Genomic DNA, 13,333 nt, shown 5'->3' with positions numbered 1-13,333 from the left:
GGATGGAAACCATCTAAGTGTCCATCAACTGGGGGATGAATAAAAAATATAGAGTACACATGCACAATGGAGTATTATTCAGTCAAGAGAAAGAAGGAAATCCTGCCATTGCTACAACATGGATGAAACTTGAGGCATTATGCTAAGTGAAGTAAGATAGACAGAGAGAGACAAATACTATGATATCACTTATATGTGGAATCTAAAAGCCAAACTGATAGAAACAGAGTTGAGTGGTGATTGTCAGGGGTTGGGGATAGCAGAATGGGAAGATGTTGATCAAAGGGTATGAACTTCCAGTTATAAGATGAGTAAGTTCTGGGGATCTAAGGTACACCATGGTAATTATAGTTAATAATGCTATATTATATATTTGAAAGTTGCTATGAAAGTAAATGTCCTCATTGCAAGAAAGAAATGGTATTTATGGGACATGATGAAGATCTTTGCTAATGCTATGATGATAATCATTTTGCAATATCTAAGTACATCAGTTCAACACATTGGATACCTTAAACTCATACAATGTTATGTCAATTATTTCTCAATAAATCTAGGGAAATAAATCCACCCTCTACAGTGCTTTCAGGGGAAAAGGGTGACACAGCTGCTAAGCGCTCAACTCGCAACAGACCTGTAGAGTTGAGTTCAATTCCTAGCTCCTCTCCATGATGGCTATGTGGACTTGGGCAGAGCTGAACTTCACTGTACCTTGTCCCTTCCACAAAATGGAAATGATGATGAGAACAGCCCTTCTTTCTTATGATTATCAGAAAATGCAAAATGTACTTAGCATACTGTCTGGGACATAACAAGTGTCGAAAAAATGTTAACTAATGTAAGGCTCTCCCTCAGCACATTTCTTCTCTCCTAAGCACCATATGCCCACCTTTGGAAGTGTATCCCTATAACTGTCCAACATGGATATCAGACAGACAAGGAAAAAAATCAATAAATAATCTGGATTTCCCAAGTTCCTTCCTCAGATGTCTGGAGGTCTCTTAATGCTGCCACCACCACCATCACCCTCACCCTCACCCCCAAATAGCCCATTGGCTTGTTCCTCATTTCTTTCAGGTCTTGACTCCAACATCACTTCAGTGACATCCAGGGAACCCATTTATAATTCCAAATACCCGCCCCCACAACACACACACACACACACACACACACACACACACCATTCCATTTCCCCTCCTTGCTTTATCTTCTGTTACACTTGTCAACATAGGACACACCTCGCAATTTGCTTACTTATTTGTTTATTGTCTGTCTCCTCCCAGTAGAATGAAGCTCCTAGAGGGCAGGGGTCTTTGTCCACTTGCTTCAATTGCTATGTCTCCAGTGCAGGCAGTGGGTACCCGGTTAACAATTTGTTGAATGAACAAGTGAGTGAGTGAGTGAACAAACGAATGAACGAAGAGAAGCCTCTGGGCTTACCAGGGAGGTAAAGGCTGGGGGTTGGTCTCAGATCCCACTCAAGTCCCTCTCACCTGCTGCCTAACCTGGCAATTCTTCTTTCAGGCTCCACACAAGTTGCCTATCCCCCTAAGTCTGGGTGCTGATTCCAGACGCCCCCCTCCCCCAGGAGCGGTAAGCACCCCACGCCGCTTTTGAGACCCAAGGGTGAACAGGAGGGGCAAGAATCCCAGCGGGCCACCTAAGGTTGGGGACGGGGCTCCCCAAGCTCAGGTCACCCTTCCTCCCCCTCCCATCCCTTGGCTCGCGTAGGTCGGTGGGGGAGGGTGGCGGGGAGCGCGGCCGGCCCAGGGCTGCCCAGGGTGGCGGCGTCGGGGCTGCGGGCGCCTTCGCCGGACCCGCATTGCCCCCTAGTGCCGCGCGGAGTCAGGGCGCCGGGCTCCCCCGCCTGATGTCACCGCCGTGCAGTCAGCCCAGAGGCGGCTGGTTGCGAGCAGACCCTCCTCGGCGCTGGCTGCGCTGGGCGCCGCTGCCCGCACACCCGCCGCCGGCCGGGCCGAGCCGAGCCGGGCGCCCCCCTGCCCGCCGCCCCTCCCGCGCCGCTCCCCGCCTGGCCGGCCCGGCGCGCCTGACGTGGACCATTAAACTTGGAGCTGCCGCCTCGGCCCCTCTCTCCTCCGCCTCCCTCTGACAGCCGGGCGAGCGGGCGGCTCGGTGCAGGCAGGAGACGCGCCGCTGGGGCTGGGCTGCCCGGGGGGGAGATGAGTCCTCGCCGGGAGGGCGCCTCTGGGAAGAAGACCGCGGGCGAAGCAAAGTTGCAGGGCAGCTGAGGAGCTCGGCCGCAGCCCTTCCAGCCCCGCTCACCCCAGGCTATGGAGGGCCGACTCTAAAATGAATCCCGATCTGGACACCGGCCACAACACATCAGCACCTGCCCACTGGGGAGAGTTGAAAAATGCCAACTTCACTGGCCCCAACCAGACCTCGAGCAACTCCACACTGCCCCAGCTGGACATCACCAGGGCCATCTCCGTGGGCCTGGTGCTGGGCGCCTTCATCCTCTTTGCCATCGTGGGCAACATCGTGGTCATCCTGTCGGTGGCCTGCAACCGTCACCTGCGGACACCCACCAACTACTTCATCGTCAACCTGGCCATTGCCGACCTGCTGCTGAGTTTCACCGTGCTGCCCTTCTCGGCCGCCCTGGAAGTGCTCGGCTACTGGGTGCTGGGACGGGTCTTCTGTGACATCTGGGCCGCCGTGGACGTCCTGTGCTGCACGGCCTCCATTCTGAGCCTGTGCGCCATCTCTATCGATCGCTACATTGGGGTGCGCTACTCTCTGCAGTACCCCACGCTGGTCACCCGGAGGAAGGCCATCTTGGCGCTCCTCAGCGTCTGGGTCTTGTCCACAGTCATCTCCATCGGGCCTCTCCTTGGGTGGAAGGAGCCCGCGCCCAATGATGACAAAGAATGTGGGGTCACTGAAGAACCTTTCTACGCCCTCTTCTCCTCCCTGGGCTCCTTCTACATCCCTCTGGCGGTCATTCTGGTCATGTACTGTCGCGTGTACATCGTTGCCAAGAGGACCACCAAGAACCTGGAGGCCGGAGTCATGAAGGAGATGTCCAACTCCAAGGAGCTGACCCTGAGGATCCACTCCAAGAACTTTCATGAGGACACCCTCAGCAGTACCAAGGCCAAGGGCCACAACCCCAGGAGTTCCATAGCTGTCAAACTTTTTAAGTTCTCCAGGGAAAAGAAAGCAGCCAAGACCTTGGGCATTGTGGTCGGTATGTTCATCTTGTGCTGGCTACCCTTCTTCATCGCTCTGCCGCTTGGTAAGTTGGGGACTGGCGGACGGGGAACAGGGCGTTTTCAGATCTGGGGTTTACTGACGAGCTTACTGTAAAGTTTTTCGTGGGGTTTGTTTTTTATGCAGCCTGTGTGTGTTTGGAGCCTGGGGAATACTGTTTGTTCTGCAAAGGCTTTGCAGATTGGGTAGCTGGCTAAGAACCAACTCAGGTGTTAGTGGAACACACGAAGTAAGGCGCTAGTCTCTTGAAATAGAACCACAGGAGGAAAACCTGGTATGTGGAATGACTCATTCAACAGCATCGGTTTAATAATTAAAAAGGACACTGGACTTGAACATCACACCAGCGTTATCTCAGTAGTAATGATGTGCGGGCTAAGGCAGCGTCACTAATGCAGCATACAAAATAGTTTGTAGTTACCGCAGACGCGGCATTTGGGAAGCAGGCAGGCGGCTCGTACGCAGAAAGGCAGTTTTCATTCAGCATTTCCAGGGCTCTTGCAGAGACCCACGCTCCCCATGAGCTTTGCAGAGGTTGCGTTCTCCCCTCCTCCCTTTACCGCTTGCTATCACCTCAATGCACTCCCTTCATTATGAGTTAATAAGGGCCTTTTAACAGCTGCACGGCCCCATCCAGCCTTTGAGTTACTAAAGCTTGAGATTTGAAAGAGAAGGAAGACACCCGGAGGGTCACATGTTTTCAGTTTTTACCCAGAAATGTTCTAACTCTGGTGATTCATGGAATACCCAGATTTAAATTACAGTGGTCCCTCACCTTCAGCTACCAGACACCAAATCCTGCTAGGATGAAACTGAGTTCTTCCTCTCCTATAAAAATATGTCCATCTTCTTTTGTTTAATGGTCTAAGTTGTTCAAAAAGCTTCCTGATTTTTTCCCAAGAAGACAAGATCTGGTTAGGAGGTAAATCTACAGGAAGGTACTGTGACACGCTGTCCACATGGCTTGGGGAACACTTGTCCCTTCTCTAAGGCACTGACCTGCTTTGGGTTCCTCTCCTGTCCCTGGGAGATACTCTGGAAAATGAATGGAGGGAGGTGATCATTGCAAAGTCATGTGCCATGATATCAGAAGAGGTAACGGCTGCTACGTGCCACAACCATATATATGCCTGCAATCACACCCAGGGCTCAGTTAGAACTGAACATAATCCCTCAAACAACTAAAATTCTGAAGGCACACTGCTTTTAAGAGAAAGGGGCAAATGGAAAGAAAGCAAATTGAGATTAGGAGTTTCCATTTTCCAAAGATGAAGAAAAAAACCTGTTTAACCTACTCTCCATGTTGTCATTTCCAAGGCAGGCTTGCAAGTTAATGCCTTTCAGAAATAATTTTAGTGCATTACGTGGAAAGCGTTTGAAGCTGTACTCCACCCCACCCCCCTCCCAGGAGTGGTCACATCTCACTGCAGAGAAGCTTTTTTTTTTTTTTTTTCCCCAAGGTCTTGGGGTCCTTTTGCAGGCTTGTTGGGTTAAAGTGAGTAATAGTTCACACTGCTTTGGATCATGGTTGTACACGGAAGTGATTTGGTCATGTATTAGCTATGTGACCTTGGGCAAATGAACACTCACCTGTGAGCCTCAGTTTCTCCATCTGCAAAATAGGGCTAATTACTATTTGCTCCATGGGGTTTGCACTAATGTATGGAAAGGGCTTAACACAGTGTCTGGTGCACAGCAAAATCTCAGTGAAAGTCAGCTTAGTACTACAAACCAGATCCCAGTCGTCCCTCAGCTACAGCTGTGTTTTCTCTTTCTCTACTCATTTGACCATCCCACACCTGTGACTAAAGGCTCAGAAGAGAACTGAGTCCTTCTCCTTTCTTCTTTCTGCCTCTGCCCCCCCAACCTATAGAGACTAGGACCAGAGCATCCTCAGGAAGGAGAAGGCCCCAGCAGGATGCAGGGAATGGATCAAAGGTGCAAGCTTTGACTTTAGGGGGCAAGAGAAACAGGTCCAAATAGGTGAAGAGGCTGCCCACATGCTGAAATGGAAAGAGCACTGCCCTGGGGTTCAAGAGCAATAGATTTCTAATGTGAGCTCTGCCATCAATCAGCTCTGTTATCCTAGGCCTGTTTTACATCTCTGGGCTTCAGATCTCACTTTCAGGGAACAAGAGGGTTGGACTAAATCAAGGGCTCTCAAACTTTAATAAAGATCACAATCATCTGTGGAACTTGATAAGCATTCAGCTTCTTAGATATAACCCACAGAGAATTTGATTCAGTACATCAGATAGGTCTCGGGAATCCTCATGTTTAACCAGCCCACCAGGTGATTCTGAAGAGGCGGTCCACAGACCAGGCTTTGAGAATCGCTGGCCAGGGGATCGCTCAGTTCCCTTCAGGCTCCAACATCCTAGACACCAAGGTTTAAACGCGACAAAGCTTAGCCCTTCCCCAGACACATGGTGGTGCAGGACGGTGTGACTTCTCTGTGGGTCCCACTCTTCAAACTCATCCTCAGTTTCATGTCATTCACACTATCCCCACCTTTCCTCCCTTTCTGTTTATGACCTTCTGAGGCCTTAACCCTGGATTCCATGGCTTGCCCTCAGAGCTTGTTTCTCCTCTCCTTGCCATGAAACCTTTCTGCACATCCCTGCCACTATCTCCCGGAGATCTCCTGGTGTGCGGTCCCTAAGCTACTTCACCCACCTCGTCTCCCCTGGCTGCCCAACCCTTGGCAGGTAAGAAATATGGACTCCAGGCCTTGGTTGGGATGGACTCTGAAAAGTACTCAAGAGCTTCAAACAGAAAAGGTGCTTTATCAGCATGTTTTTAATAATTTAAGAAGAGCATCCCAGCAACATAAAGATGTGGGTTTCTACTTCCCCTGAGTTCAAATAACACCCAAACAAAATAAGCATGATGTAGAACAATAACTCTTTTGGAATCTGAAGAAGGTTCCAAATTCGAAATTTTCCATGAAATGCTTTTCACTCACAAGGAGAGAAAGCAGATCTAGGGGAAGACAATCATTGGCAAACAGAGAAGTGCAGGTAGGAGTAACTTGCAATTAGCAACAGACTTCCAGGTGCCTGGATGGCATGAGATTTCCATAGCTGTGTTTGTCTTCTCTGTGGGAGAGAAGGGTTGGGATCCCTCCTGGGAAGGAGGGAAAATAGTCATGCCCTCTGCAGGGTCCTGGTCAGGGGCCCCATTTGTTTTCCTTCCTCACTTATTTTTATTTTTGGAAGCAGGACTGGGCTGCCCGCAGGGGTGGGTCTCTCGTCTCCTGAGGAGTTCTCCCCACCTGTAACACCCTCCCTACCTCTTCCCCACCCTTCCCCTGCGGCCTCAGGCCAACTTGGGCCAGGGACCAGCTTTTCCTTACTAGGGAGCAGAGATGGACGCCACCAGACAAGGACCTCTTTATTCAGGCCCTGGAATCGGGCCTTGGAGGGACAGGAAATAATTGGAATATAATATAGTAGCATTTCTACGCAGTAGGCCATGTGCAAGATGTCCAAGGAATCTTCGGCTCCCAGGCATTATAATGAAGGCTAGCTCCCACCTACCTAGGGAAGACCTGGCCAGGATCTTGAGAAGTGGCTGGGCTACTGAGGGATGTACATTGCCTTGTGGGGATACATGGGGGGTTGGGGGGAGGGGAGCAGGAAGTACTGGGCAGCCAACTGGTAGCTGGGCTTAGTGCGTTGTTTAGAAAACACTGGAACCTTGCCTCGCTCCAAATCTTTCTTCCGTCTTTTAAAATGCTGAAAGGCACCAGGAAGCCATTATTGAACTAACTGCTTTCCCCTCCAAATAAATGAAGGTCAATTTCAAAGAAACAGTTGTGTTCTCATAGTACTGGGACCAAATAGGAATCTCTCTCTGCACTGATTTGTTTCTGTACTCCTCTCATTCAAATTGGGGCTGATGAATTCCTGCCTCCCACAAGAGCACTGGGGAGGGGGAGGGTCTCAGAGATGACTCAGGACAGGGCCACCGCCACAAATATACACACTAACCCTCCAGCTCTGAGGTTTCAAAACACAGGGATTTGAGTTGCTCACAAAGAAAGCAATTGGTTTAAGTGAGGGAGAAATTTTTACACGCAGGGAATCCTTTCTGGAAAAGGAAAATATATTCGACCATTTATGAAATCATCAATAAAGACTTCCTAATGCATCTACTCTGTGCTACATGGCCCCTGCCTGCAGGATGTTTACCACCTCGTGAGATCTTATTTTTATGAAGCATGTACTATATGCCAGACATTCTGCTAGGCCCTCTACAGACATTATCTCATTAATCCTCACAGCTACCCTGACAGGGGAGAGTAATTGCTCCCTCTCTACAGATGAGTAGGTGGGAGGAGCTCAGAGCTGGAGCTGAGCTCAGAGAGGTTAGCCTTCTTGCCCCAGGTCATATAGCAAGTAAACAATAGAGCCAAGGGGTGAATCCCAGTCTGTCAGGACAGGCACATACCTGTTCCACTGCACCTAGGAGATATCTGGCCTTCTTGCTTCCCAGTCCAAATCTGCTCTCATAGCAAATGTGCTCCAAAACTCCAGAGCTGCCATGTCAAAAGCTGGGTATTATATTTCTGTTACAAAACCTGCCTTTCTTCCACTCCCCACTCACCTCTGCAAAAAAGACACCCAGAAAATGTTAGGGAAGGGCATCCACACTCTAGCTCAGGGCTAGATTTGCTCTGTACCTACTGCACCATGTAGGATGTTGGTCTCCCAATGCTGGACCTTCCATTGCTCCAGCCAGAGGAAAATGTGGGACCTTACCCTTTATCTGAGAATCTAGCTCTATGTCTTTAGTCATTCATTCGTTTGCTGAATAAGTATATATTTATTGGATGTCTACTGTGCATTGTGCTGAAGGTACAGTGGTGAGCAAAACGGCTATGTTCCATGTTCTCGTAGAATTTAGTTCTACAGGGGAACGCAGACCATTTGAAAAACACATGCACACAAATAACACGACACAAATTGCAACAAGTGACTTAAAGGGATGAGATGCTATTAGAAGTAAATAATAGGAGTCAGCATATCACAGGGGTCCCTGAGTGACATTTAGGCAGAACCTGAAAAGTGTGGAGGAGCTAACTCAGTACAGGCAGCAGATAGAAGAAGAGGGTCCAGGCAGAAGGAAGAGCATGTCCAAGAGTCCTAAGGCAGGAAGTGGTGGGGAAGTAGCAAGCTTAGAAAGTAGGGGGACCAGGTACAAGTCAGGGCTGGAGGTGTGGGCAGAGGGCAGGCCACGCAGGGATTTCAGGCCACATCAAGGACTTTAGATTTTATCTTAAGGCCACTACTGAAGGGTTTGAAGCAGACAAGAGATACCATCTGAGTTATGTCTTGAAAAGATGACTCAGGCCTCCGTATGGAGCACAAATGAAAGGTGGGGCAGGTAGGAGGCCACAATCCCAGTGAGAGCTGATGGTAATTTAGACCAGGCTGGGGGCAGTGAAGGTGGAGAGAAATGGACAGATTCAAGGACTTGGGGATGGGTTGTTATATGATTCAGGAGGTTAGTGAGAACAAGAAGTATGTCTAGAATAACTCTGATGTTTCTGGGTGATGGAGGTTATCATTTGTTGAGATGCCAGCAAAACACCGTCAAGGGGATTCCTCCTAGGATCTTCCTCAGACGCCATTCATCAAGGTTCATAGGACAGCATGCTGGGAGTGATCTGCCAGACACTCTTATGTGTTGAGTAGACAAAATGTCTCAACCCAAAAGCAGGGAGCTGTGACCAACAGCTAACCAACTATTCATCAGAAATATCTGACAGGGGGCTCTTTCCAAAAGCCTAGATTCTTGAGCTCCACCACAGACCTATCGTATCAGAATTTCTCATGATGGGGCAGAGAATTTCAATTTTTAACAAGTTCCCAGGTGATTTCTATGCAGCCAACATAGCACCAGTTCCCCCCAACCCACACCTGGGAACCCCTGGAATGAACACCCTGTGAAGAGCCAGGAAAATTTGGTTATGCTTCCCCCAGTGCAGTCAGAAGCATCTCCAATCCTGCCCAGTCCCTTGGGCTAGTCCACATGGAGAAAGGCAGAAGGCTGATGAGAAGGAAAGTGAATTCTTTAAACTAGAGCCTCCCTGGAGAAGAGGAAGAGAAGGAGCACCGTAGAAGCAGCTCTTCAATGTATTGGGTACACTGCCCAACACTGAATGCTCTGTGTTGTTCATAATTCTCACAAACCCCTCTGCAGAGCAAGCATCATCATCCCTGTGTTTATAGGTTAGGGAACAAGAGTTCAGAGGGGTTTGGTAATTTGCCCAAGGTCACACAGCTAGTAAATGGTAGAGTCTATCAGACTCCACATTTGGCACTCAATAAACATTTATTATATTATCCCTGTTGTTACTACAGTGCTTCCTGAACATTTGTCTGGGGTCTGGTGCCGAAGGGTATAAAATTTTTACTGGCTCATGACAAGATGAGAAAAAAATTAGAAAAATTCTGTGTTTTTCCAAATGTATTCAAAATAAATGACTGTCCTTTTATTCTAAAGACTATGTCCTTTCTATTTTGGGACACTGAAATAGCATTTCTTTGATGGAATGATGGTAGTAAATAGTGATGATGATGATGATGATGTGTGTGTGTGTGTGTGTGTGTGTGTGTATGTTTAATGACCTACTTGGCAAAATAACAAGTTGGTAGCCCTACATCTGTCCCCACCAAAATTTTTTTTGAAATTTTACTGTGAGGGTCCTAAAGTCTTGGAATCACGGAAGATACCACGGTGGTTAGACACAAGACGTATTTGTGGGAGAAAACAAGCAGTAAAGGAGGGAAGGAGGCAGAAGGGAAGGAGGGGATAGATAATGAGTTAGCCTCACCTTTGCAGTGGCATTCAAAGGACTGGCAGAAGGGCAGGCAGGGGGGAAGAATTATGTGTGAAGGGTCATGCTTATCAGGTAACTACAGGATGGGGGGCCATTTGTGGAGGCACCGAATCCTGCTGGGGCAAAACAGGCCACAGAAATGCCAGCAGGTGCACATGTAGCTGCATTGCCATCACAGCTGGGCCTATTCAGGTCTGTAATGCAGGAAATGCCTTTACCTGAGTGTGTGTGTGGCTCATAAAAATAACTGATGGCAGCTGGACCCACTGGGAAATTGCTTTCTCTGATATCTCCAGGATGTTTCCACAGTCACTGTGCTCCAGACCATGTCTGATAATAATACTACTAATACATCCCATTTATTGGATCTTGCCATGTGCCACGCTCCCTGAGCTACACTGGGCTAGGGGTACTTCTGTACGTTCTCTAATGGACTCCTCTCCAAAGGCTTACAAAGTGAGCACTGCTTTGTCCCCATTTTACAGATAAGGAAACTGAAGTCCAGAGAAGTTGAGTGATTTGCCTCAGGCCACGCAGCTGATGAGGGGTGGAACCTGGATTCACAAGGAGGCAATCAGATAATGCTAAGGAGTTATCACGGGGGGTACCCTAAGTGTGGAGCTCTGAGCTTTGATTTATGGAACCTCACAAAGGAGTTGGGGAAACCAAAGTCTATTCAGAGAAGGAGGAAAGGAAGCAAGTAGCTGCCTATCATTCAGCAACTGAGAGGCATCGTGTCCTAGAGAGAAAAGTAAAGAAATCTAAAAATAATTGGGTCTTTCCCCTAGCAAGATGTCAAAATTTCTCTTTTATTATGGGTACTTCAGACATTGTGCAGTCTCACAGCTTATGACTGGTAATTTCACATACTTTTTCTTTTTTTTTTTTTTTTTTGAGAGAGAGAGAGCACGAGCTGGGAAGAGGGACAGAGAAAGAATCTTTTTTTTCAATCTTAATTTATTTTTGAGAGAGAGAGACAGAGCACGAGCAGGGGAGGGGCAGAGAGAGGGAGACACAGAATCCGAAGCAGGCTCCAGGTTCTGATCTGTCAGCACAGAGCCCGATACAGGGGTCAAACTCATGAAATGTGAGTTCATGACCTGAGCCAAAGTCAGACTCTTAACCGACTGAGCCACCCAGTTGCCCCAGAAAGAGAGAAATATTAAGCAAGCTCCAGACTCAGTGCAGAGCCTGACACAGGACCCAATCCCACAACCCTGAGATCATGACTTGAGCCAAAATCAAGAGTCGGATGCTCAACTGACTGAGCCACCAGACAGCCCAGTAATTTCACATACTTTTTTAAGATTTTTATCAAATTGGGGAAAACAAAATTTGGAAGATTTTCTTTCACAGTTTAGTTTCTGGCTTGGATATATTTCAGAACGTGATTTGCCTCTGCCACCCACATACATGAGGTCCCACACTGTAGGACTTCTCATATCATGGCTCAGACTCTGGCCCTACCTCTTGATGTCACATATCCAGGTGAGTCAGCATCGTGAACAAGAGAGTATTTCTAGGAGCTGTTTTTCCACCTTGCAGTAAGTGGCTAGTGATGACCAAACTATCCAGAAAAAAAAGTCTGCAAGCCACATATATTTATTCACTATATACATTCAACCCAAATGAATGGGTTGCTTAGTAGCTCCCCAAAATGCTCATGGCCCCTATACTCCATGGCCTCCCCGGGCAAGGGGAAATATGATAGAGGGAAGTGAAAGCAGAAACAGACAGCAGTCCTAATCAATTGCAGTTAATAGATCTTACTTTTGAAAACTTTACAAAATCGTACAATATAAGGAAAATTCCTGGGGTCTCTCCCAGGGCCTTGAAGAGTCCCATAAAGAGAGGACCCCTGAGGCTAAGCAAGTGCTGTTCATCCACCCCAAGCACCGCAGGCATGGCTCTCCCTAGCAACCTGGTGACTGACAACTTCTCTCTCCTCTACAAACTGTACACAAGAGTAAGCAGTGACCACATCTTTCCTCTCCACCTAACACAGGTGCTCACAAAGCTAAGTGAATGAGTAGATAGCAGCACTATGAGTTTAGCAGGAGAATTAGGAGAGTCCTATAACTCAGATAGAATTAGTTGCCATTTCCCAGGCTCAGTCAGCTAAGCGTCCGACTTCGGCTCAGGTCATGATCTCGCGGTCTGTGAGTTCAAGCCCTGCATCGGGCTCTGTGCTGACAGCTCAGAGCCTGGAGCCTGCTTTGGATGCTATGACTCCCTCTCTCTGCCCCTCCCCTGCGCTCTCTCTCTCTCTCTCTCTCTCAAAAGTAAATAAAACATTAAAAAAAATTTTTATAAAAAGAATTAGTTGTAATTTCCCAAAAACACCTTGCCTCTTCCTCCTCCTGTGCATTTGCTCAGACTGTTTCCCTCTACTAGAAATGCTCTTCCCATACCCTCTGAATATCCAAATCCTGCCCACCCAAACCCTAGTTCTGTGGACACCTCTCTCACAGAATCTTTCTTGGTCCCCATGCCTTTCCTGGCAGTGATCTCTCCCTCCCTCCCTCCCTCCCTCCCTCATTTATGATGCCTGCCACATCTGTCCATGGGGATCAGCACTGATGTGCACATCTTTGGCAGTGCTATCAGGCTACGAACCCCTGGAGGACAGGGTCCAGGTTTGACGCATCTCATCCTCCATACCTAAAGACAAGTACCTAGTAGACTCTGTAAAATAGTGATTGCAGGGGCGCCTGGGTGGCTCAGTCGGTTGGGCGTCCGGCTTTGACTCAGGTCATGATCTCATGGTCTGTGGGTTCGAGCCCCATGTCGGGCTCTGTGCTGACAGCTTGGAGCCTGGATCCTGCTTCAGATTCTGTGTCTCCCTCTCTCTCTCTGTCCTACCCCTACTCATGCTCTGTCTCTTTCTGTCTCAAAAATCAAAATAAACATTAAAATTAAAAAAAAACATAAAAATAAAATAAAATAGTGATTGCAGCCACGATTCACACAGTGCTTTCTAGACTTTATCCACCATTTTCCCATCAGACAGGTATTAGGGTTTTGCCCATTTTATAAATAAGGAAATGGGCCTAAAGGGGTTAAGTGACTTATCTCATTCCTAGCAACTATTACAGGCACATTGAAAGGAGATTGTAGTGACTGCTCTCGTAAAACCAAAATACCAATATGGGCCTGGTGCTGGGGTCAATGGGGAAAGATTGGATATGTGAAGGCTAGAGTGGACACAGACAGGAGCTTGAAAATTGGACAGTATCTTCATCCTTTATTAAA

The 13,333-nt window shown here is 48.0% G+C and overlaps 1 protein-coding gene across 1 annotated transcript in view; it reads left to right on the top strand.

Moving 5' to 3' along the window:
• The first annotated feature begins 2,065 nt into the window (after window positions 1-2,065).
• ADRA1B (adrenoceptor alpha 1B) overlaps window positions 2,066-13,333 on the top strand; it is a 51,284-nt gene continuing 40,016 nt past the window's right edge. The window contains exon 1 of the mRNA XM_007077658.3: window positions 2,066-3,259. Coding sequence (XP_007077720.2) covers window positions 2,311-3,259 — 949 coding nt within the window. The 5' untranslated portion in view covers window positions 2,066-2,310. The remainder of the gene's footprint in view (window positions 3,260-13,333) is intronic.

This window comes from Panthera tigris, chromosome A1 (genome assembly GCF_018350195.1).
Source record: "Panthera tigris isolate Pti1 chromosome A1, P.tigris_Pti1_mat1.1, whole genome shotgun sequence".
In the NCBI taxonomy this organism is placed as follows: Eukaryota; Metazoa; Chordata; class Mammalia; order Carnivora; family Felidae; genus Panthera; species Panthera tigris.
The sequence above is the reverse complement of the archived record's forward strand: the minus strand, read 5'-3'. Positions and strand labels throughout refer to the sequence as shown.